At 36.6% G+C, this 25,796-nt stretch overlaps 1 protein-coding gene across 3 annotated transcripts in view; it reads left to right on the plus strand.

Moving 5' to 3' along the window:
* TAFA2 (TAFA chemokine like family member 2) overlaps positions 1–23,802 on the plus strand; it is a 197,755-nt gene extending 173,953 nt beyond the window's left edge. The window contains exons 1-4 of one of the 3 annotated variants that reach the window (XR_004080440.2): positions 11,239–12,417; positions 13,026–13,144; positions 14,364–14,612; positions 21,684–23,802. Coding sequence is in view for 1 of the 3 variants with exons in the window: in XM_034063352.1 (XP_033919243.1) it covers positions 21,684–21,695 (12 nt within the window). In the remaining 2 variants the exon portion in view is untranslated. Of the gene's footprint in view, positions 1–11,238; positions 12,418–13,025; positions 13,145–14,363; positions 14,613–21,683 lie in introns of those variants that run through there. The other 2 variants (XR_004549656.1, XM_034063352.1) reach the window with 2 other exon arrangements.
* Positions 23,803–25,796: the final 1,994 nt, after the last annotated feature.

Below are 25,796 nucleotides of genomic sequence, written 5' to 3' on the forward strand. Positions count from 1 at the left end.
TTTTAGTGGGTAAGAGAAATGGGAGAATTACAAATTCTTCAGATAAGCATTAAGCACTTAAACTTCCTAAAACTACAGTGTTGTATCTCTATATAATCATAGAATCATAGACTAGTTAGGGTTGGAAAGGACCTTAAAATCATCAGGTTCCAAACCCCCTGCCATGGGCAGGGACACCTCACACTAAACCATGCCACCCAAGGCTCTGTCCAACCTGGCCTTGAACACTGCCAGGATGAAGCATTCACAGCTTCCCTGGGCAATCCATTTCAGTGCCTCACCACCCTCACAGTAAAGAACTTCCTCCTTATATCCAATATAAACTTCCCGTTTAAGTTTTAACCAGTTAGCCCTTGTTCTATCACCATAGTCCCTAATGAAGAGTCCATCCCCGGCATTCCTATAGGATCCCTTCAGATACTGGAAGGCTGCTATGAGGTTTCCATGCAGCCTTCTCTTCTCCAGGCTGAACAGCCCCAACTTTCTCCGCCTGTCTTCATACAGGAGGTGCTCCAGTCCCCTGATCATCCTCGTGGCCTCCTCTGGACTTGTTCCAACAGTTCCATGTCCTTTTTATGTTGAGGACACCAGAACTGCACACAATACTCCAGGTGAGGTCTCATGAGAGCAGAGTAGAGGGGCAGGATCACCTCCTTCTGGTCACGCTCCTTTTGATGCAGCCCAAGATACAGCTGGCTTTCTGGGCTGTGAGTGCACACTGCTGGCTTGTGGAGAGTCAGCAGAGTTCTTCATCAAAATAAAACAGATTAAAATTCACTCTGAAGACATACACGTGTGTGTGTAAGCATGAACACCTGCACCCCATCACGCATATTGATGACTGGTTTTGCTTGTAAGTATTTGGTAATTGTTTGCAGTGTCAGGCCATAATTAGCTAGTGTGGTATTTACCCTATGCAGGTGTTTGTGTCTCCATGTTATTTTATTGAAGTCTTCCTTTCAGGGGCACTAAATTTCTGGTACACTTTGGTTGTAATGAAATGTAGTGTGTGCTGAATGGATTATATTCCTTCTATTCCACAGAGAGCTCTATGTGTCTCATTTTCTGCATGTACAAGTCTTTAAATCATTTTGTCATTCTTTGAAGGAAGGGTACTTCCTAAATGCTTGATATACAATTCCACTCCTGAATCCTTTCTCAGATGTGTTTCTTCTGAAGCTAACCTTGCTTGAATGCTGCCCACACTTAACTTTGTACATACCAATGGAAATCTGATTATACACATGTAAAATGTGTCCACATGCATAATATAAACAAAAAGTACTTGATAGAACTTAAAATAGCAATAGAAATAGACAAAAAAATATGTGTGTGCTTCAAAACTTTTCCTGGCTAGTATTACATGGCACTATTAGTGTTAAAGATGCATGCCATTTTACATATATTGTGAGCATTTGACAAGAAGTAAGTAAAAAAATGTGTCTGGATTACATTTGCGTAGGAAAAAAGAGGTCACAAAAGGGAGAAACGCCAATTAAAATCACCTTGAGGAGATTTCTTCCTAGCATTTTGCCGGAATATAGTTTTTTTGTATGGGTCAAGATTATGAAGTTCTGTCCACTGTGAGGATGTGAGGAATCCACAGAAGCCCAAGGCTTTTGTTCTCAAGGGCTTATGCCTCTGTTGCAGACTCATAGGTCTGTCTTTTTTCAAGAGGGATTTTTCTTCCTCCATGGATGGCAGCAATCTTCAGGACTCATTTCATGCATCTTCAGGAGTGATGCTAAGAAAAAGCCAGACCTTTTCTCTATTGGCCATCATATGTGCTGATTCAGCACAATGGCTACCGTAACCTGCTTCCAGACCTACCACCAGCTAAACCGAAAAAACTAATCTTAAAACCCCCAGTATTTGTCCTGCCTTCTAGTTTGTCCAGATAAGGTATGTTGTGCCCTTTCTTTGTTCATTTCCCACATAGCTGCAAAGCTGTCTTGACACAATAGCAAACTGGAATTCAAATTTATGACTAAAAGTTGGTCTAAGCTGTTGAAACCAGGTGGCAGCTGAATGAAGGTCTCTGTCTTTCCAGGTTTTTCCAGATTTTAATAGAAATAATTCATATGCCCAGAAAAATATAGATTGCTGTTGGAAATGTGCTTCTTTGTGTTAAGAGAATAGCATATTATAAAAAAGCAACTACTTTTCCCTAACATGTAGTAAGTACAATATTTTTGTAGCTCCTCTTTCTGCTCCCCAAAGTCTATATATGTAAAAGGAAAAACACTAAATTGCTCTGTGGTTTCAAAACCACTTTTGTTTTGAGAAAAATGAAAAGAGCTGTACAGAGTCAGTATTAAGAAGTAATGAATAATAAGTCTGTGACTTTCAAATGAAATAACCCATATGTGATTATCATGTATAACATAAAAGCATAAAGAAACAAAAGGAACTGAACAGCTTTGGTGATGTAAGTATATTTCCAAAGAGCCTTGTGAAGAATTTACTGAAAGGTCTAAGAAAGTCTATATTCACCTCCAAGCATTTTCTGTAAGTCTGCATCTTTCATGTGCAGAAAAAGTAACCCAATTAACTGCTGAAGTACTATCCTGTCTTCTACAGGATACCAAGTTCAAAAGCAGCACCTACATTTCCACATCTTGGGGTGTTATAAGTTAAGCATTACGTTAGAGATAAAACCAGTGGGGTAGGAGGTTTTTTCTTGTCCACCTCTGTAAGCATATTTAACAACACTATTGTAAAAAATGATGATACCAAATTCTGAATACCTATGGTATCAGTCACTAAACAAAAAAGTCAAGTGAATAATGAGAGAAAACAAATTGATTTTTAAAAAATGTGGTCTACCTGATATTCATGGGGATCTAATAGGGTAATACATGAATAATGAATTAGAAACAGCATGAATGCTATGGTACTCAGAATTCAAATGTTAAGAAAACTCAGGTGGAAACTATTTACCATCAGCATGCAAAACCAAATATGGAAGAATTAAACTGTTTTTCCTAATTTGTTTGCATATTAAAAGGAGAGGGATAACATTAGGAGTTAACCATGGAAAAGGAATATAAGTCTGAATAAGCTGAGTACTGGTTTTGTGATGCTTTAGAATTTACTCTTTTGAGTCTATATAGCCTGCAGGAGGGGGTAGGAGGAAAAAGGCAATGATAATTTAACTAAAACCAAAATTATTTTTACTTCACATAAAGAAATGTGTGTTTGTGATCCTGAGCATTATACCACAGCAAAACAGGATGTTCAGGAGCACCTAAGGACAATTATGAAATGATTATGTGTCTAGGTGAGATTTACCAGGCACATTGTGGCATTCTCCTCTAGACTGAGAAACTGTTGGGAGAGGAAGCAATTGAATTTTTTACTTTCATTGAAAAAGCAGGCCACAGTCTTGGCTGTGTTCCCTCTCCTTTTTGCAAAATTAGGAAAATTTCTGTTTAAACCAAAGGAATTTTACCATCAGTTGGAAACAACAAAATCTAGCAGCGTTGCCTATAAAATTTACAATGACATTAAAAAAAATGCTAAACAAAGGAGCCCTTTAGAAAAACTAGATATCAACATTTTGCAGTCAGATAAGGGCTGAGGAGAAAGAATTTTATATTTCTGTCAGTTATAGTGTGCATTCCACACAGGAGGTCTCTGGATAGGGTTTTTTTAAAGGCCAGATCCAGATGCCAGGCTTTATTTGTAATAGAGGCTACCTTTGAGTAACAGCAACAGAAGCTGCATGTGACCTGCATGTAAGTGTGTACTGCAATGTCTCCGGGGGTCCCTGTTCCCCAAGCATCCATCCTGGACTAGCTTAGAGCATGTCATGGCTCCTGGGCAGCCCATAAGCTTGTCTTTCCTACAGAAACTAGATTATAGGAACACAGGTGAAGTGGTGCATCCTGTGTCTCATCTTGAGATCCTAGAGCTGTGACATGACTGAAAAAGTGCGCACTGGAGTGGGGAAGTGTCCCTCAGCTGGTATTTCATGAAGACGTAGAGAAATATGCATTGATATTTTTCAAGTGAAATAGAATAGAATTGGACAGAACAGATTGTTTCAGTTGGAAAGGACCTGGAAGAGACCTACCACAATCATCTAGTTCCACTGCCTGACCAATTCAGCCTTGACCAAGTTAAAGCATGTTAATAGGGGCATTATCCAAATGCCTCTTAAACACTGTCAGGCTTGGGGCATTGACTGTCTTTCTAGGAAGCCTGTTCCAGTGTTTGACAGCCCTCTGGGTAAGGAAGTGCTTCCTAATGTCTAATCTAAACCTACCCTAGTGCAGCTTTGAACCACTGCAGTAATGAAATAGTACCCTGTCCTTAAGCTTTTAGTTTGATTTGGTAGAACTGCTTGCAGAATGAAGCATAGCTTAACATGGAGTACTACTTAAAATATGTGGAGTGGACTTTACTGGACTTTGCGTGAATTATGACTCTTCTATAGTGACGTGACTAGCCTGAGCTGTAGGGTATCTTTTTAGTATTGGAGCGAATTGTTCTATTTCAGAGGGCTATTCAGTTTGTCCTAAGATAAATCAGATTAATTATCTTCTGGAGGTGCTTTTGTCTCCCTGATAACTCCAAAGGAAAGCTGTGATGATTAGCTTACCCCCCAGCACTGAGGTACTTAATGTTGAAAAGGAAGATGGTGGCTTGGATAGAATGGTGAATAGGAAGCTACTCTACAGTGTGGTCTTCAGTAGGAAGATGAGCGAAGTCCCCCCTTCATTCTCTGTCAGTTTGGGAAGCTTTGGATTGTGGTAACTATCAAATGCAATATAAGAGAAGTTTAAAAAATATTCATGTTCTGAAGAGGCACAGCTATGAGATGTGAAGACAACGTAGTCTTCATGAGTCTATGAAGATAACATACATCATAGTATGTATCATACCAGGATAAACAGGATGACCCATATCTATTATGCAGCAAAAATTGGCAACCAGTATATGTGCTTTAGAATTGACTTGTCAGTATGATGCTACTAATAATGCTTATATTTATAATACAAAAGAACCAGAACCATCAGGTGTAATGCATAACAGGCATTGATTATTAACCTCTGAAAATCTCTAGAGGGTGAAAGTGAACAATATTTTCCTATGAACAAGTGAAAGTATTTTTTTCTGATGAGTCATAAAGGACCATCTTTTGGAAATGAGCATCTGGATTCTGGAATAGCTGAACACCCACACGTTTATAAGAGGCAGAAGCAACTACGATTGCCACTCTGAAAACTGGCTATTAGTTTTAATATGTGGGGAAAAGCACACTGCAGAACAGAAAGAAATCGATATCTAATATATTATTATGTAACTATATGTCAAAACAATATTAGAAATAGAATACTGGGGGAAAAAAATAAAAGGATAAAATAAATATTACAAGGACAGAAAGAAATAAAAAAGAAATACTACTGGGCCAAAAATAAATCCATATTGAGTATATTTATCTACATTCCAAATCCAAATCTGCTATCCAGATCAATATGAGGTAGACAACTAGTGTGAAAAGAACAGAATATTGCCAGGATGGAGAGAAATCCATAGTGAGAGTGTTTATCTGCATTCCAAAACAATATTGGAAAGAGCCTGAAGTCAAGATATTTGTAATATTCATTTAATCTAATTTAACATTATAGCATCCAGAGTTTAACAGAAACTAAAAATTGAATAATCCTTGGAAGACTAGAAAGTGTACCAGCCAAACACACCAACTGTCTGCACATGGAGCCAAATGCTGTTCAGTATGTGCATTCCGCTACTCTGAATCAATACAGTTCTGTTGCTACCTATAAATACTGCTTACATTTTTACACTGCCTACTCTTTCTCACTTGCTGATGCTGGATTGTTTCTAAATTAATTACAGCTGCTTAAAGGAGAGACAATAATTTTTTTATATTTCAATTTATAAATTATGCTGCTCATAGTCTTTCCTGTACAAGGCATGAGCTCTGTTAGCTACCTTTACATAGTAATGTTTTGTAGTGGGCTACTGGGATTCTCAGTATTGGGAGGCAGCATTAGTTGTGACTCAGCTGCACCAGTGCTGTCATAACCACTGCCTGAGTAAGACAACATAATACATGAGAGCTAAAATGTGTCCCTGTATATGAGAAGAAAATGGCATTTTTCTTGTAACTGAGCCTGACATCAGTGTAAGCAGTGCAGCTACATTAGTTGTTGATCCCTCTTCTCTGCATGAGCAACAGATGTGTAGGCTTTTTAAGCAGCAGCATAGGGGAAAAAAATGGAACAAGTATTACTGGTTTTTCTGCCAAGGTTGAAAAGAAGTATTGATATTGTTGTAGCCTCTTCACTCATGTATTTATTCCTCTTCCTCCTCCAGGCTTTTAAACTGGCAGTAGTAATGATACATAATTAGAAAAAGCAGAAATTCATCATGTAAATATTGTACATAGGTTATTCTAGGATGTTTCCAATAGGCCAGACACACTGTTGTGGTCAGTCAGTGCTAATAAGGCAATGTATTTCTCACATGACATTTTCTTTTCACTGTAAAACTGCTACTAACTTTCATCACATGAAAGAATTTGGGTTTTGCTTTGACACTGTGTGATATGAAATACTTACAGGATGCATCAATGATCTTCCATGTGTCAATAGTAAATAATGGTAAGAAGTGCTTCTTCTAGTATTATCTAAGGGGCTGTATGAATAAATTAAAAAACAACTTCACTATACAACTGCTCTGTCTATAGATGCCTCACCTTAATTTCACATAAAGTTTTATAGGAAAAATACACATATATACAGTGACTAGAAATGCCTTGTGGTTCATAAAAAGAATTTGATTGCAATATAAGTAGGTACATAGACTGTAGCAAAATACTACCTGTGGAAAAGAGTGATTGCATTTATGACAGCCTCTGTGCAGCTATGCTATCTCTGCATGCCTTTGGCTAGTCTCTTACTAGGAGAAATTTGCAGCTGTCTCAGCATGTTTCTCACTGCTAACTCACAGACCACTGTATCTGTCTGTCATTAAAATAGCCATAAGTGTTATGTACACATTTTCCTAAAAACACATACAAGTTTCAGAGGGCAAATGAGTTGGTAATGGAAATAGGATGACATTTTCTGAGGTCAAGTTAGCTTTTCATATTAGTCAGTGATTATTATTTTGATCTAGCATTACAATCCTTTCATACTGAAGCTCTGTATTTTTTGTAAGGCACCTACACTCTAATCCTTAGGGACACTTTGCTATTTTGCTAAAAAAAGTTAGTAGTCCAGCCAACACATGTTACAAGGAATCATCAGTAATCAGCACTGTGCAATTTGCCAATTTTCTTAAAAATAGCTGCTATTTTTAATGCCAAATTTACTTCTTCAATGTGAAATTGGTGAGTCTAGTTCTATCTTATGAAAAGGTTCCTGTTGCAAATCTACATTTGACAAATTTCAGACCTATGGCTTAATTACGATCATTTGTAGGTCACAGAAATATAGACAAGTCGTACTCCTTTCCCCAAAGAAGGTGCTTAAAACTACACACAAAACACAAGTTATGGTGTAAAGGATTGAATAAGTATTGTGATGTGAAACGTTATAAACAAAGTCATAGTCTTAAAAGTCAGTAAAACTTATTAGGTAAATGAAGATAATTCAAACATTGAACACCCAAGACATCTTCAGTCTCAGATTTTGTTTGGTTCTGTTCTGACTTTGAGTCCTATGGATACTGCTATTAAAAACTGAAAGTGAGAAACATCAAAAGTGTCATGGTTTAAGCCCAGATGGTAACTCAGCACCACACAGTCATTTGCTCAACCTTCTCCTTCTCGCCTCCAGGAAGGATGGGTAGAAGAATTGAAAGAAGGTAAACCCCCTTGGGTTGAGATAAGAACAGTTTAATAACTAAAGTACAGTATACTGCTGCTACCAGTACTAATAATGAGAAAGGAAATAACAAGGGAACAGAACATAAAACTAAAGGGGGAAAGGAAAAAAACTCCAATAAACACAAGTGATGAGCAAGGCAATTGCTCACCACCTGCTGACTGATACCCAGTCTAACCCAAGCAGCAATTGGTCCCTTCTGGGTAACTTCCCCAATACTGAGCATGATGTGCTGTGGTATGGAATACCCCTTTGGCTAGTTCGGGTCAGGTGTCCTGTCTCTGCTCCCTGTCAGCTTCTTGTATGCCTCCTCACTGACAGAGCATGAGACTGAAAAGTCTTTGATCAGGGTAAGGGCTGCTCAGCAACAGCTAAAACACCAGTGTGTTATCAGCATTGTTCTCAGACTAAAGCTCAAACACAGCACTGCACCAACTACTAGGAAGGATTAAAAATAACCGTTACAGGTGAAACCAGGACAAAAAGAGAGAATGGGTTAAAGGTACAATGCATAGGTACAGCTCTTTTGGAAAGAGGGAGCCTGTTAATGCAGCACTTGAAAGAAAATTTTTAAAAACAGAGTAGTATTTTATTTTTTTATTAGCAGCTTTTGCCTAGAAGGTTTGTGATTTTCAATCCCTTCCTGCATCTCTTTGTGAATACACCGAATCTTGTCCCTAGTTTTTCAGAAGGGTTATTCTGATTTTTTTTGTGAGTAGACACACTGCACAAATGTGAGAAATGAAGTATTTTACAATCCCTTCATCACACTCACAGAGTGTTAGTAATATATGATGTAGTTTATACATTTTTATGAGGGAGTAGCTTTTTTCTGAGGTGGGACTGCAGCTAGATCCTTTGTAAAGCATCATTTTAGCTTCTGCAGAACCTGAAAATTGACAGAATTACTCTGAAAGGAAAAAAAACCCTGAAATATTTAAATAAAAATACAAATGTATTTCAGTTGCATGTCATTAATTAACTAATCAGTGATTTTTGCAAGCATCACTTTCTTCCACGTGGGAATCCTCCACTCCATGAGACCACCCAAGAGGTTTTCTGCCTTTGTCCCAAAAGACTCAACTTGTGATTTATTTTTCTTTATTTTCTTTTTCCCCCAATTTTTCCCTTGCTGGCACATTTGAGCTATTGACCTCATGCCTGGAGAATAATTTTCTGCATCTTTGATGGAAATGAAAATGAGTTTTGAAGTTTATATGTAAATTACTTGTTTTCTCCACAAAGTGGAAAAGACCTGATACCAAAATCAAAGACATTTCCACTCTCATTTGCAGCTCCATTCTGCCAGTCTCTTTGCCCTTTCACAGCTGTGCAAGAAGAGCTCTGAATATCTAGAAGTGGGTTTTAGTTTTCCTAGAAAATCTGTCAGCTTCTACTGCCTACCCCACAAGTTACCATATAGGAAGATGATATTCAAATGGCGGTTTCATGTGAGTCATGCTGGCATGCTCTAAAACTAGTGCTTCTTCCTTGTCTCACCCTCCTTTGCAGCCTGCAAGGGCTTCTTCGGATCATTTATGCAAGTCAGAAATGATAAATTTCAGCTCAGAGAGATTGGAGTGTTCCAAAACCTTACATTACCTACTACTTAAATAGGTGCCGGCAGAACTCTTGCTTCTTTTGCTGAGTATTAGGCACAGGCTTCACAAACTGTGTATCTCTGCTTAGCTGCAGAGCTCATATGCAGAAAAGTGCAATGTGACTCTTCAAAAGGTAGTACTTTCAATTCTCCAAAGTCCCATAGTTTTCTTGAAGTATTTCCTTACTCATTAGGACTGTTTATAGAAAACTTCAGAATTACCATCCTGTCACAGCACTGCTTTTCTGCTCTCTAAGAGGGAAGGAAGGAAATGGATAATGATCAATATCAAGCAGAGAAAGTCAGTCATACAGAGCCTTATGCACAGTCACCGCTGGAGGAATGAACAACTTTCAAATATATAAGATTACTCAGATACTATTCCCTTGCAGAGCAAAGTGAGCATGTTTGTAAATCTCACTTATTTCTCCATAAGACTAATGAAGATAGTCCCACTCTGAGAACTGTTCAAAAGGAAAAAAACCCAAAACAGTATTTCAGGAAAGAATAAGTGGAAGACTGATGTCTAGGACTAAATTAAAAAACAAAAGGACCAATATAAAATTAATTTGCATAAGAATTTTCAAGTTGTTAATTTTTTTCATATCTTGTAGTTTACTCCTTCCACCTTGGTGAACACCAGATTAATCTTGGGGAAATACACTACTGCTTTGTATGGAAAAAAGGCTTCAAAGACTTTGTATCTTCTATAAAATGGACTTTGAGCTTTCCTCTACTGCATTATTAGCATACACAGTGGATTCCTTCTCAGATCTTAGCATCCTGACTATCGTTAGTCCCCTTCGGTATCTGCAGGAAGAAATTTCACAGAACTCTGAAGTGGAGATTCTGAGTGAAGCTACAAAATCCGCAGTTCACCATGATGTATTTGTATGGTGTGACCTGTAGAATTATACTGGCAAGACCTCTAAAACCAGAAGTGAACCAAAGTATGTCTTCAGTTTATGAAGATGGATATGATCTGAAGGAAACAATGGATTGTGTCTATCAACATGTATCTACAAACTCAGCAGCAAGAGAAGATCTGAGAATTTTAATGGAGCTTCATATTTCAAGAAGTCCAAATCTACTTTGCCTCTTCAGGTTCAAGAATGCCAGAAAGTATTACTGACGCCAACCAGAGCTTCAGCTTATTCCTCCATTTTTAATTTAAGCCTTGTGGCTCAGGAACATGTCTCTGCCAGAAGAACAAAAGCTGCCTCTGCTTGTGGTGGTATTAATTCAGGCAAATCCACAGAGTACTTTTTCTTCTAGAATTCTGAGGTCTCTCTGTCCTGCCTCTTTGCCATCTCTCCAGAATTACCTTGGAAAACAAGAGCATAGTAAATTTATACTCTTCAAGGCACTGTTCCAATTCCAATTGTCAATAATTATTGTTTGATATATTCAGGATACAAAAAAGGATCAGGAGACTTTCTCCTAGAATGCAACTTGGCAAATTTAAAGCTGTTTATTTGCAAAGCAAATTTCTTTTGGAGGGTTATTAAAAAATTACCAGTGTCCTTTTTCTCTCTCTTGACTGTAAAGCAAATCATTGGTACTTACATTCCTGAAATTTGAAGGTAACAGCCTCTTCAGAGCCTTTTGGTCTTTCCTTCATTACTTGAGATTTTGGAATTCCAATGTCTAAATGTGATTATCTACTCCAGTTCAGTCATACTTATCTTGTCTTGGTTCATGTACGAGACAAAAGATAATGAAGAGATGAAGGTATGAAGACAACTGGCCAGGTTCTTTAAGGAAGACAAATTAAATTGAATAGTGAAGCACATTATTCGTCACATTTCAAGATACATCTTTTCTGTGTGCTCTGAAATTGAAAAACATTATGAAGATGATCCCCAGTGGAGAGGAATTATAGGAAATTGTAACTTTCACCTGGAATTGTCCATAATACTCAAGGAAGATGACATTTCTAATCCATTCAGGAATGATGCTAATAGCATGCATCACTTTATCATGAGCCTGTGGCAAATGCTGGCGAAAACACCACTCATGATTTTCTGGAATTAACACCAAATTGTTATGCTATCTTTTTTCAAGGATCCTACAGGAGTTTGTGACCATTACGTGTAAAAAATGCAAGAGAACCACAGTGAAATTTTATCATCTACACTCAAGTACAAGCATGACTGCTCTCTGTTTTGTGTTCAATTTATCTACTTATGAAACTAGTTGGTTTTTTCCCTTCTTCATCTCCGAGGACCAAGATGACTACAATTGTTAGTTGGGAATCAACAACCGTAATCTTGACTACTTCTCAGTGATCCAGACTTTTTTGCATTTTTCCCTAGGCAGTGAGAAATCCTCCTAATTTTTCATCTATGACAGCTTTTACGTGAAAAGCTTGCATCTTCCTTTTCCCAATTCTATTAAGACTTGAGAGAGGGTGAGAGGGATTTTTCTGACATCCTCCAAATCTGCCAAATTTCTTCAGTTTCCCATCTGTATTAGAGTGCTGGTGTGATAGGTGATACTGGAGAAAGTTAAAATTAAATTCACTTAAAGTAATTTTATATTCTCTGAATGGGTACCCACTACTCTGCCAGCACTTGTGACTTTGGCTAAAATTTCTTCAAGCCTGAGAAAGCCTTTTCTTCCCGTGGAGATTCTAAATGGATGCAAAGAGAGAGGAAAATGATCAAAGGTTTCCAATTTAATAATTGATTCATTGGTTTTAAACATTTTTTTTTTCCAGCCTGGATATTGCTCTGCTGTTTTCTAACTTGTTTTTTAGTTGTCTTATATTCCCTCAGCTGTGGCAGTATTCCTGGAGCCAAATGTGAGTGCACTACCTCAAAATGCCAGCAGTGGAAGCTGGTAAGCAAGTGGGGGAAAAATCACCAGAGGAATTACTGAAGCTTGGGACAAAGGCAGAAAACACATCAGTACTGCACTAACAGAGCAGCAGGTACCCTCATAGAGAAGATAAAATTACAGGTAAGGAAATAATTTCCATTTCTATTTTGGTCTCTTCCAAATGGCTTGTTACTCTCCATTCAAAATCCAAGAAAAAATAACACACCATAAACATATGAAGAAAAAAAAGAAAGCAGATGTGATGAATTTAGAGTACTTGATTTTTTTTTAGTGAGGGCAATTTGAAGTTCAATCTTACAAATTCCTTGGGAAAATTAATTAAAAATGGAAATCCATTGTATCTATTTGGGAATTTAAAAACTCAGCCAAGTTTTAAAATAAGGCTTGGGATTTTTTTTTTTGTTTGGTTTTTGTAGCTTTTACATTTTTAGAACATTGAACACAGAAAGTAGCTTGCTACAGGTTTTGCTTTCCAGTCAAGAATAACAGTAGTCTTTTCTTTATATAAGTGAGGTCTGATAAAGCCAAAGGCAGAAGGACTCTATTCCTATCCCTCCTTCTCCATTTAGTTTCTCACATTTGGAAGGGTAGCATGACTCTTTATTATGCTTGTTTCCTCATCTGTAAGAAGGAAGGAGGTTGTTTTTATTTCCCGTTTGAGATGACTAGATGGAATCAGTGGTGTGAAAGAGAAGAAAATCACGCTTATTTAATTAATTGTCTTGCAGTCTTTTATGACGCCATGCTGCAGTCCCACTATGGAGTTGTGATCACCACAAAAACCTCAAGAGGATATATCCTTGTCTGAATTGCTACAGTTATTATCTGTTACAGAAAGTAAAATAAGGTTTATCTTTAAGTCTTCTTTTAATATAAAACTGCACAAAACTGAAAAATTTTGTTGCGTTAAAACAATTTTACCATAAACTTAATTTCCACTCTCTGGTACGGCATTGAGAAAGCTTAGGTATGTGCATTGTACTGTCATTACCTTTTAGAAAAGAAGAATAATGAAATACATTCAAAAGACTGATGAATTAGATTTAGCTTTGACATAACTCAGATGTCATCATCAGATATACAGTATGGTTATTGTCCCAGTGAGTTGTATCAATTAAGTTTATTTTGTAAACTATCAAGTTCAAAGAAATATTATACAGAACCGTATTAACTTGATTCGTAGTATTTAAATGTGTAGAGATTTTATTAAAGCTACAAGTTATCAAAATGATGAGTTTAATCTTGTGATGTATATTTCTAATGATCTGCAGCATGACATTTAAGTTGAAAAGCCTAAAGGAAAAAGAGAAGGAAAATGGTAATCTTTCTGTAAGCATTATTTAAATAAATTAGGTGATCTCTCGAGGTGCTGTGCAACCCTTTTCAAAAGCAATCATTACCATCAGATCCAAAAAATACCTCAAATGTCTAGATAAGGAACTAGCTGTCTGAATTGAATATTGTCTTTTGAAATGTGTCATCTGTTTATGTTTTTTCCTGTAACCTACTAACCATAGAAATGTAAGTAGAGTTTTCAAAATGCTCACTTTTTTCAAACTTTCAACTTTCTTGTGTTTTTGTTTTGTTTTGTTTGTTTTTTAACATCTTGTTTTATTTTTACTTAAAACATGTAGGGGAAGAACACACTCAAACCTTTCATTTGCAAGGGATCATATTCTGAGTTCATGGCTCTTTTCTATACTACAGGTCTATCCATGGACTTGTTTTCAAAGAACTTTTTAATTACTGTTTTATCATAGTTAAAGATTACTGCTATACTTGCAAAAATGAGTGCTATCTATCAGTTTCTGTTGTGTTTTGGTGAAAAATCAATGACTTTGATTTTGATTACATTTAAACCTTTTCCTTTGGAGTCACTGTTATTGCTTGCGGGTGTTTTTGAGGCAGTGCTCTTTTGCTAAGAGAGGTTGCTCTGATTCTGAAATGTTTTTTCCTATCAACTTGTACTTTTCCTTGTAAGTTAAAGAAAATTCCATCTATTCCAGTTTTGTCTTCTGTAACTAATTCCATAACACTGTAGTACTTGACATGTGTTTGTTTCTTAGGCAAACGTGTAAAACTCCTCAAGTCCGAATGGAGAAGTAGAGAAAGGAGGTTTCTGCTGTGCCTGATGACAATTTTTGTTTTTTTCCACACACACAAAATATTCTGGCTCCACGTTGGAGCACTAGTTGTGATGAAACCTAGTCTTGGTCGGATTCTAAGGAAGGGCCAGAACGTTCGTTGAGGAATAAAGAGTCAGACTACTCCAGAAAATGTGTTCCAGCCCTGGTTTATTACTCACAGAGCAGCAGGTGTGTACGAATACAGGTTTACACAGTACTAATAGGAATTTTTGTACCTTACTTCTCATTGTAGTTGTTTAGTTTGCTGCAGATGCCCAGGAATCGTGGTTTATTTGGGCAGAGCTTCAGGAGGGTGGTTGGAGATAACGCACTGCTTTCCTAAGCATCCTCAGTCTGTCAGTCAGATGCTTCTGGGAGCCTTAAAATGTCTTCGCTTTCCCTTCAAAGGTAGATCCAGTTGATGAACTTGAGTCTCTCACTGTCATGGGAAAGCAACAGATGCTTTGGGGAAGAGAACAGCACTTAGAAAGGAAATGTGTCGTGGTACATGAAGTTAGGCATTGCTTTGTAGTTGAAAGCTCAGCATCTCATCATATGTGATTACTGAAAATTCATAAAAAGCTGAGAAGGGGGTATTTCTGCTATATTCCTAAGGTTGCTAGGTGTTGACTGATCTTAAAACCATGTTTCAGATAAAGAACTGCCATTTTCAGGAATGTATGCCATGTTACAAAGTATATTTCTTTTACCTATTTTTCCAGTCCTAATTTTATTTGGAACAAGTGGAAAACTCAATTTACAAATGAAAAGTTTTCAAAGCCTTTTAATTTTAATTAAAATTTTTAACACTGATTATCAAGGTCTTCACTTTATAACCAAAAATCTCCTGCTGATATCATTAAGAGCAATGAGATAACAAGAAATGCAGGATTATACTTCAAATGGCATTGTGTGAAATGAGTTTTCAACACGTTTGTTTCTTTTTAATGGAAAATACTAAGCACAAGAATTTTCACAAATGCAATTCTGATTAGTCACAGTGTAATAAACGTAGGGAAGAATTAAAAACTTAACTCTGGTGGTTATTCAGACATTGGGAAACATTTCAGACATTTAGGTGTACTGGGAAATGTTCTGTTTAATTAATAAAATGAGGTAGAGATGTTTACCAAAGGCTAGACCCGAGGATCTAGAATTGTAAATTGCTCCATTACAGGTTTGGGAATATGGTTAAACTAACGCTTTTTATACTGCAGTGCCAAAAAGAAAGGCAAAAATGTAAAGCTCTTTAGTTTTGATATCAAGCTAGGTAGTGAAAATGTTTTATGCGTAGGAATGAAACATTTGGAGACTTGAAAGAAATTCTATCAGTATGTAACCTCTGAAGGTAAATAGATCCATACAGTTCTCAGTGAATGCCTCGTTTCCAAACTGCTGACAAATCACTCAAATTTTGCCTTTTGTCATTAGCCCAAGTCAAATAGTGGTCTGTGATATGAAACAAGGGTCTATTCCCTAATTCACAGTTCTCTGCTGCAGTTACTTTATCAGGTATACCCTTGAATCACCTTAACATTTTTCCTACTTGTGAAAAGGTTTCTTGTGCCCCCAGAAACTTAGTTATCTAGCATCCTTATGATATTCTATGATTCTAAATACCACATTCACCCAAACCCATACCTATCTACCATGAGGTGCGTATGCATATAGGAGCCCTCTTGGAAAAAGGCTCATTAACAGGTTTTTTGTTCAGTTTTTCCACTACTTTAGAAAACAAACTACAGAATTCTCAAGCTTTGAGGAAATTCTGAGCCTGTCCTCTGTCAATGTTTGCAAAGTACTTTTGGTTATTACTGGTACAAGGTAGTATTAATAGATGAGAAGCATCTTCCAAGCTCGCAAGTTGAACTGTTTCAGTGAATAAACATGTACAAGTGGCAATGCACTTGCTATTTGCTTTCATAAGCCACATATGAGTGATAGTGCACTGCAAAACATGTTGTCTGGATTTTGAAGTTCCAGGAAATAGCACGTTTCCATCTGTTCAAAAGTTTCATTTCTAACCTTGACTTCATTCACAGAGGACATAAGTGGAAAAAAATAGATTGGCAGATGTTTGTTTCTGGTTGTATGTGGCCTTCTGTTTCTGCATTGTAATATTCATTTTAAGTATTCAGTACCAAAACAAGGTTATTTATAGCATGAAAAATACAACTGATACAGCTTCCTTCAGGTCCATTCCTTGTTAGGAAACCATTCCTCATTAGAAAAAGTTTGCTAAAAAAAAAGAAACATAAATTGTTGACTATGTTTTGTTAATATTTTTTGTAGTCTTTTTATGTTCAGTATAAGAAAGAATATAAAAATAAGGAAATTAAATGGATGGAAATGTATATTGAATACAACCAAGGGCTGTCTTGGTACAAGATCTCTTTCTCTTAGTGTCTTGAGGAGCAATATTACCTAGACATTTCTTCAAGCCATTTCTTATGCCTCTTTCTTCAAGTATTTATTTAAGGCATTCTTGTGACCTTCTCTGTATTTAGCTTTCCTCATGATGGTAATTAAATACATTTGTGATAACCTTGTGACTTTTTCTAGGAATCCCCCCACTGTTTTGTTTCCCACGGACCTTTAATATTTTAAAGAATGATAGGGGAGACAAGAGAGCTTTTCTTTGTCTCATAAGATTTCACTTAGCTCAGGGTTTGCCAAGAAAAAAAGGTTAGCGTGATGATTCTTGAGTATGCTTAGATGACACTCAGGCTATGACCACACACAGAGTCCTGTACAGTTGATGGAACAGTTCTAATTGAAAAGAAAACCCCCATATTAAGGTCTTTCTGTTTCTTTGGGGAAAACCTAGAATGAAGGGTCCATCATCCTGCTGAATTATCTGTGGAAGGAAGAGACACTGTCTTAAAAATTTGCCCTTTTTTTACTTGCATTAATACCTAGTCCTGGCAACAATAGAATAGGCTTCCTTCTAACATTCTTTTGCCACCAAGTTCTGTTGTTTCTACAATGGAAAAGAAACCTGCGGAAAAGCAAGTTGCTAACTTTCAACTGCTTGACTTGGCAAACTTAAGAGTTTGTTTTTAATATGGATTTTGTGTATGGTTTGTGATAAACACAGAAAAAAATCGAAAGAGCTGCCATTCAAAGAAATCGTGATGTACAAAACTGCATTATGAAATGTTCCAGTACATGTTTGTTTTAATATACCATATATTGCCACCTATTTTATTCTTACAATATTAAATACTAATTGCTTATGTATGTGCCTCATTTGCATGTATAAACTATTCTGTAGTTAGCCAGTAAGTAGTGATAGATTTTTATTTCTGAAGAAACAGGTGATTTGTACTATACCTGATTGGGATCCTGTAATTTTCATGTGTAGGTGCCTGAAAGTAGGGAAAAGTACTTTACTGTTCAGGGAATATTCACTCAGCCAATCTTTACATTCTATAGTCTTGATTTTTGTCCCTTCCTCTTCTAAAGCAGAAGGAAATAATGAGTAAAAGTATCAGGCTGGATTTTTCTTGCGAATCCATTCTTTTTGCCCTGGCAAAAGTGTTCTACTCAAAGACTGAACCTGTTTCAAATATTTAGTGAACAGAACAAATGTGGAAAACTTCAGTTGCATTTAATTATATATTGTTGTTTTAACATAAAACAAGTGAGTTCACATACAATTACAGACAATTTACAGCAGCCACTCACTAATTTAAATTAAAAAGTCTGCAGCTGTGGAGTAATTATACTTTAATTGCACATATAGTACAAGAAAGTGGAGAGAGTCTAATGTGTTGTATTTATGATATAACAACCATGTGAAAAAGCACACTAGCATAAAGGGAGTAATTATGTTCCAAGAATGAACAAATTAATTCAAATCAACACCTAGGTTGCTAAAAGTTTTATGTCTTTTTTTTTTTTCATTTGTATTGTTAAACAGCAGCAAAGTCAATTTTCCATACATTTTCATTATTAACTGAAAAATTTATTAGACTTGATTTATGCATATTTAGCATGTTACTGTTCTCTTAGGATTTTAAAGATCAGACACATACATCAGTCCCCCTTTTCCTACAAAGACCTTTGTCACAATACTTTGCTTACCAGCCACTCAAACCAAACAGCTTTTACTATATCCAAAATTAAGCATTTCTGGGAATACAAACTGCATATTATCTAAAATGTCATGGTTTCTTTATGAAACTGCCTTTAGCATTTGAGAGATCTATTCTTTCCCTAATATGTATGTATATTACTTCCATTTATGTTAATATCTGGTCTGTGCTTGCACATAACATAAGAAGTATTAACTTCTTAGAGGCAAATGTGAACCACTGTGTGTGCCGCTCAAAGTAGCATTTTGTGAGATGGAAGCTAACAGAAAAAAGAAAAAGAAAAAGAAAAAGAAAAAGAAAAAGAAAAAGAAAAAGAAAAAGAGAAAGAAAAAAGAGGGCATGCAGAATAATGAAAATTCTGGCAAGGGAAAGCAGTTAAACCCTCCAGTCATGCAATTGTAAAAACTAGGAACATGCAGCTTGACTTCCTGTACAGTCTGTATAAACAAAATGACCTTTGATTAGCCAACTGTTACAGAGCAGAGATTTGAATGGATATCTGATTTTTTTTTTCTTCTTTATATCACCTATTTATTCCATGTAACATGTATGTTGCTTTTATAGGGATATTTTTACCACACAGTTGTAGAGCTGGGGCAGGAAGTGGAGTAGATAGGCCTACAGATTATGATTTTACTGAGTCTTTTTGTGACTGAGGAGAGCACTTTTGCACTTCCAAACAGCCATATAACTGAGCAGCCATGTATGTGTGAAAATACTGCTTCTTTCTAGCCACAGCATACACCTTAGCTTATGCAGTGGCAGAGCTGGATGTAACAGGAATAATAAATCACAGAATGGTTGAGATTGGAAAGTCCACCCCTCTGCTCAAGCAGAGCTGCCTAGAACCAGTTGCCCAGGACTGTGTCCAGATGGCTTTTGAATATCTCTGAGAAAGGAAGCTCTACAACCTCCCTCAGCAACCTGCTATAGTGAAATGTCACCCTCACAGTAAAAAAGTGTTTCCTGACAGGGAAACCCCTGTCTTTTAATTTGTGCTCATTGCCTCTTGTCCTGTTACTGGACATCAGTTGAAAAGAGCCTGGCTCCATCTTCCTTGCACCTCCCTTGAGGTATTTGTGCACACGTCTGAGATCCCCCTCTGAGCCACCTTTTCTGCAGGCTGAACAGTTCCATCTGTCTCAGCCATTCCTCATATAAAGATGCTCTGGTCCCTTATTTGCTTTAATGGACCTTTACTGGACTCTCTCCAGTAGCTCTATGTTTCCCTTGTACTGGGGAGCCCAAACTGGACACACTACTGCAGATGAGGCATCACCAGTGTTGAGCAAAGGTGAAGGGCCAGCTCCCTTGACTTGGTGACAATACATTGCATAATGCAGCCTGGGATACCATAAGCCTTCTTTGTTGAGAGGCAGATTGCTGGGTCATGGTCAACTTGGTTTCTCTGAAGTCAGCTGGCACCCTCTCTTTTTAATAGCAAATATGTACTCTGTGGGTATGTAGACAAAATTGAGAATCCAGCTGAATTCCAGTGACCATGCCTGTCCAGTTGTGCCTCTGAGGAAACTGTCCTCTGATTCTGCCTTGGTTTTGGTCTGTTCTGGAAGAGCAAGAAGCTTTGACTCTGCATTTACATGGCTTCTTTGGGAGTCTTGCACCTGTGATCTGTCTTTGCATCAGCTGATTTACCACAGGTTTTTTTTTATGTATATATCTATATGTTTATCTATATATAGAGAGACAAGTATCTCTCACTTTCAAGTGAAGCTAATAAAAATCCACTTGCGGATGAGATCAGAAGACGTGTAGTTTACGTGTAGCTCAGTGGCACTTGAGTCCATGAGTAGAATTCCAGCTTGTTATAGGAAAGCAAAATATAAATAACAGTAAGATGCTGTGTCAGCTGTTTGAGCCTTGGTGCAGGGCATAGAAATATGTTGCCTGATCTTTTAATTAATTCTTCATTACTTTTTCAAACAATCTTCCACTATAGAAGTGGCTGTTTCCAACAGCAAGAACAAAACAAATTAAGAGCAGCATAATAAATAAAACCAGGTTTCATAAGAATAACAAACCACAATTTTATAATTGTCTTCTTAGGTACAGTTCCTAGAACCAACTTGGTGAAAGCAAACCAAAGTTATGAGCTCCTTGAACAGTCTTTTTAATATTCTGCTCTATATTCGTGCTCTGCAACAAGAGCTGTATGCAAACAGTTTCGCTGAAGGCAAAAGAATGTTTCATCGTTAAGGAGCATGACCCTTCTCTCTGTGAAGAAAATTAAAAGCATATGCCCCTTGATGTCATGAAGTGTTATTGTGACCTTTCCAATGGGTTGCTCCTTAGCATTTGGGATGTTGTCCCTTGACACAGTTTGACACTAAAATGTTACGTGATCATTAATTGTATCCAGTGACACAGCAGAAATAGTCCTCAGTTATGTTATTTTTTTTTTAAATGACAGATTTTTTTCTTTTAATATTTAAAATCCAAATTATACATAATGAAAGTTCAATTACTGTGAAATGCTTTGTTGAAAACTCTTTCTCTGTGGTCCTTCTGTTCCACCCTTGTTTCATGATAGGTTGGGTGAAACCACTCTAAGTGAACTCCTTGGTATTTTGTACCTTGTGAATAATAGGATCTCTCTTGTTTAGCTATGCATGATTTCTGTCCTGTTTCTTCACTAAGTGTTTATTGCTTGCTTAACAGGACATTGTCTTTTCCAACCTAAACAATTCTATGATTCTATGACTGTGTTTTAAAGTAGCATGCAAAGAATGGAAGAACCCATCTCCAGTATCAGTCACTGTTATACACAATGGCTAACATTTTAAAAGCATAGTTGCTCCCATACAGAAGGTCTAACACTGAAGAATATTAACAGAATACAGTTTTTTCCTTAAAACAAATGCTTTTGAGATTTGTGGGTTGGCAATTTGTGACCTTCAGATTTGTTTTAAATAATGTCACATTTCACTTTTATCTTGTGAAGTCCAATTCCAGCAAAGCACTTAAAGATAGAATTTATGTTGGGGAGCAATCCCATATAACACCACATGGAATTATTCATTTGTTGAAAAACAATTGAAAGACCTTTGCTGGACACTGATCTTGTATTTCAGTCTCAGTTTCCAGTACTTCGGAATTAGATTCTGTATGTACAGTTTTGATTTTCTGATTTTCTTTTCCTTTACAGGTAACCCGATAGCTAAAGACAAATCAAGTCAGTCTCAAGGCTGATAACATTAAATACAACACACAGGAATTTCATTCCTCCAGGCAATCCTTGAAGTGAAATTTTATACTGTTGGGGTGTATCCTGCAGAATCAATTGTTTCAATGAGAACCTGCCTTGTAATCAGCAACAGCCTTGAGATCAAAACTACTGGGAAGTTATTCTGAACTTCTGTGTCACAAAGATTTCAACTGATTGAACTGTGTACACTTGTAAAATTGCACTTGCTGAGGAATTTGCAGCTGTAATCACAAGAGTTGATACTCAAAATGTGCAGAAAAACAGCAAACTTTTGGATTCTCCATTCCAGACCAGTGGCTTTTCATCTTGATGAAGTCAACCTCCAAAATGTATTGGTTCCTTCTCTCTAAAATGATCCCTGGTCCACATTCAGATCGCTGATGGGACTGCACACTGCTTTAATTAAATTTCTATTGCAGAAATTGTCCTCTGGCATGGCACAGGTTTAGACATTTTTATTTGTATTCTAATCTTGGAGCTCTCAAAGTTACATATTTCAACATCTTGAAGTTGCTTTTGTTATAGGAATGGAAATATATATCCATTGTTAATAATTATTGTTGACAAGTAATAGTTATCTGAATACATCAGTCATATTAGAATGTATAGTCAGGCTGACATGTTTCCCTAAGGCTAACCAACTACTGCAGCTCTTTGGTGGTTAAAAAAGTGGTGGTCAAAACTCAATTACCACTTCCATTATAAGGCATTTTATAACTTTAAAATATACGTTTCCATTTAGTTTGAAGGAGATGAGTGTTCCTGATAATGTACTTTACTTTCCCAACCTTTAGTTCATTGAAATTCATGGCAAGCATTCAATGGCAGTATTTCATCCCTTTTTATAAAGGTAGGCAGGGATGTAAATGAGTTTTGCAATGATGAAATTGGATGGTAATCATTCAGAATTTTGGGGGTATTTTTTATTAAAAAATAAAATCTCTTGCTTGAACCTAAATGCTGTTGGATGCTTATGTAGATGTCTGCTCAGTCTGTTTGCTATAAAGGAAAAAAATCCTAGTGCCCTCTCAGATTTACAGTTTGTGGGTATTTTGCTTGCTTACAGTCATCCAATTGAGATCTGATCCTTGCCAAAATCACATTTACTGGTTTGGTTTATTTTTTGTTTCAGGAGCAATTTTTGAACTTAGTGATGTGCTGTTACATGAAAAAAAAAGAAATCCTCAATATTTAAAGGCCTTAAGCATCGATGAGCTTTTTTCTAGGTTATTACAGAATGTATAATTTTATACTCCATTTAATGTATATTGTACCATCTGTAATATTGATACAACAGAAATTTGGCAATTCCATCTAGTGACACTGCATAAGCATGCTGACTGGAGAGGGTGAGGGAGTTCTGACTGTATGCTTTGGTGCATTGAAACGAAACCCACACACACTTAATGGCAATCAAAAATATACAGGGTGAGCTTATTTAGAAGTCCTGTGTGTTTACCAGACTCTCAGAAAAAGAGGGAAATGGTTTTATCATCACAAGCCATTGACATGGCTAAGTAGTTATATATTAAGTTCCATGATGGATGAATACCCTGGAGTGCTCTGCCTATCACAGTAGCTCCTGCTGTTCCAAAACCATTTCATTACCTCTGCTGTATTATTGCACAGGAAAGCTTAAATAAAATAAATGACTGTTGGGAATAAAATTGAGAAGTATATTCTATCATTCTGCTGAGAAATAATAAAAAAATTGGCAGGGAAAGATATTTTTCTGATTAAAATTTAATTAGGATAAACTAGCAGCAACTAGTTATCTCAGTATTTTAGGATGGATTAATACTGTATGGATTTGTGCTAAGAGGTGCAGGACAGAATGCAGTGTCTTAGAGAGATTGTCTGGGACAGTGCAAAGTGTAAATGTGCTGTTTTGTAAAATCTGAATATAGCCTCTCTTTGGTCAAAACCCACATCATGCTTCTCAATACTTGTTTTCTTTGTTTCTTTGTTCTTAAGCCAACAATGAAAATACTGTATGATATACAAGTGTAACACATGCATATCAATAAGTGAAAATAAATGGCTTTTCAAATATACTAAATAGATTATCTGAAGTAGATTAGTGTTGTGAATATTCATAGAAAGTGAATAAAATTGTAATATAAAATAGATTTTTTTCTATGGATTTGCACTTTGGAGATCTATTCTGTTTACCCATGGAAAAAACATTCTTTTTCAGTGCATAAGAATCTCAAGGGTTATCTTAATTTTGTATTTCTTCAGTAAAGCTGGGAACATATCCTAACACTTTGAAAGGTCCTTTTCCAAATGAAATGGATATCTAGCACAGCTGTTCTAGCATTGTCATGGGAAATTCTGGTAGGTTTACTGCTGCTTTCAGGCCAGACTGAATAGAGGTAGATTTTTATTTTTTTTCCCCACAAAATAGCAATCCCAAAAAATTCTCATTTAGATTATTTCTGTAGCAACAGAATATGGTAAGCATTGCTGAAAAAGGTACATTTCAGGTTAATTTGTTGAACTGTTTAAAAACAGAAAAAAACCCAGCAATCTATATCAACAGTGAATTCTGCTTGTGTATTTTGGAGCAAGCTGTGAACTATAGTTCTGCTGTCCATAGTGTCTGTTTTAGTGCTGCTTTTGCAAATGGAGTGTAGGTGACTAGATCAGATATGGGCATTCATGCTGTAGGCATGTGAGATGAATACTGCCTCTATTACTCCTTTATTCCTTACTATGATAGTACTGTACTGCTTCCCAGATTATTTGATATACCCAGTTCATCTGATTACAAAGATGATTAGGCATTATGATCAGAGTGAAAACCGTCTTAGCCTTTTATTTCAGCACTCATCAAGAACTCTGAACTGCAGCAGAGCATGGATTCCTATTCTGCAATTCCACATGGCAATGCATTGACATGGAAAGAAAACTCATGGCTTTATTCAAACCTTTCAAATGTATTGGATCAGTTGACAAAACATAAAGGAAATCCTGATATGAATCTTAGGGGGGAAAAAAAATCCAAATCAGAACTAATAAATCTAAAATTTAGCTTAAAAAACCATTTAAGACTACCTTGGTTGTATCTGGCTTATTGATCATAACTAAGTGCTCACCCTTGAAAGAGCACTGATGTAGATGCCACTGTTACTAACTTTAAATCCACCTATTATTCTATATCCTTTCAATCTTCCTATTTATCCTACATCTTTTAAATCATAGCCCCTTCAGCTCTGCTCATTCCTTCACCAGCCAATGCAGCTGATACATTTTTTAAAACTGGAGACAGAGTGCATCAGATAAATCTGTTTTGAAACTAAAAATCTACTACAAAGCATGTTATTTTGTTAGGTTTCATAAAAATACATGCTGGTGTTTTTTACTCATTATAATTGTATAGCTAGCTTTCCTAGTTTCCAGGTAATGAATGGACGGCTATAAGAGCAAAACAGAAAGATGTGATTGGCATCCTTTTCTGCTGATTTACTGCCTCCTCCTTCGTGCCTTGAATTTCGCACATCTGTTGTTAACCAAGATACTGTCAAGGAAGAGGAGTGCAATTTTGGCTTGTAAGAGAAGTGCTGCCTTATTCTCTAGTTTCTTTTTACTAATAGTTGGCTCTATACCAAATATGTCACACCTAAAAAATCTGATGGCATTAAATGATTTCTCATGGTTTCAGTGGTTTATTAAATTGAATAATAAGAATTACCTAATCACTCTGTTAGCCTTTATAATGTGATTTGTACCCTGAGACACTTTTCTATTTATTCTTTTATGAAATGAGGAGAGATTTCCAAATTGCATTTTTGTCTTGTTTCTGTAAGAGCTTACCTAACTTTCTGATACTGCTTTGCAGTCAGTCATTGCAAATGACACAGCAAAAGTCTTCCATGGCTGTTCTTCATTTTCTGTATTCATCTGCACTACTTGTGTAGTGATTACAAGAGGTAGTACATGAAAAGGATGAGTTTCTCACAACTTTGTTTTGACAGGTGATGACAAGTGTTGCCAACATCCAAATGTTGCCAATCCAAAACTAACTTAAGACCATCCAGCAGGAGGACCACT

The sequence above is a fragment of the Melopsittacus undulatus genome, chromosome 5 (genome assembly GCF_012275295.1).
Source record: "Melopsittacus undulatus isolate bMelUnd1 chromosome 5, bMelUnd1.mat.Z, whole genome shotgun sequence".
In the NCBI taxonomy this organism is placed as follows: Eukaryota; Metazoa; Chordata; class Aves; order Psittaciformes; family Psittaculidae; genus Melopsittacus; species Melopsittacus undulatus.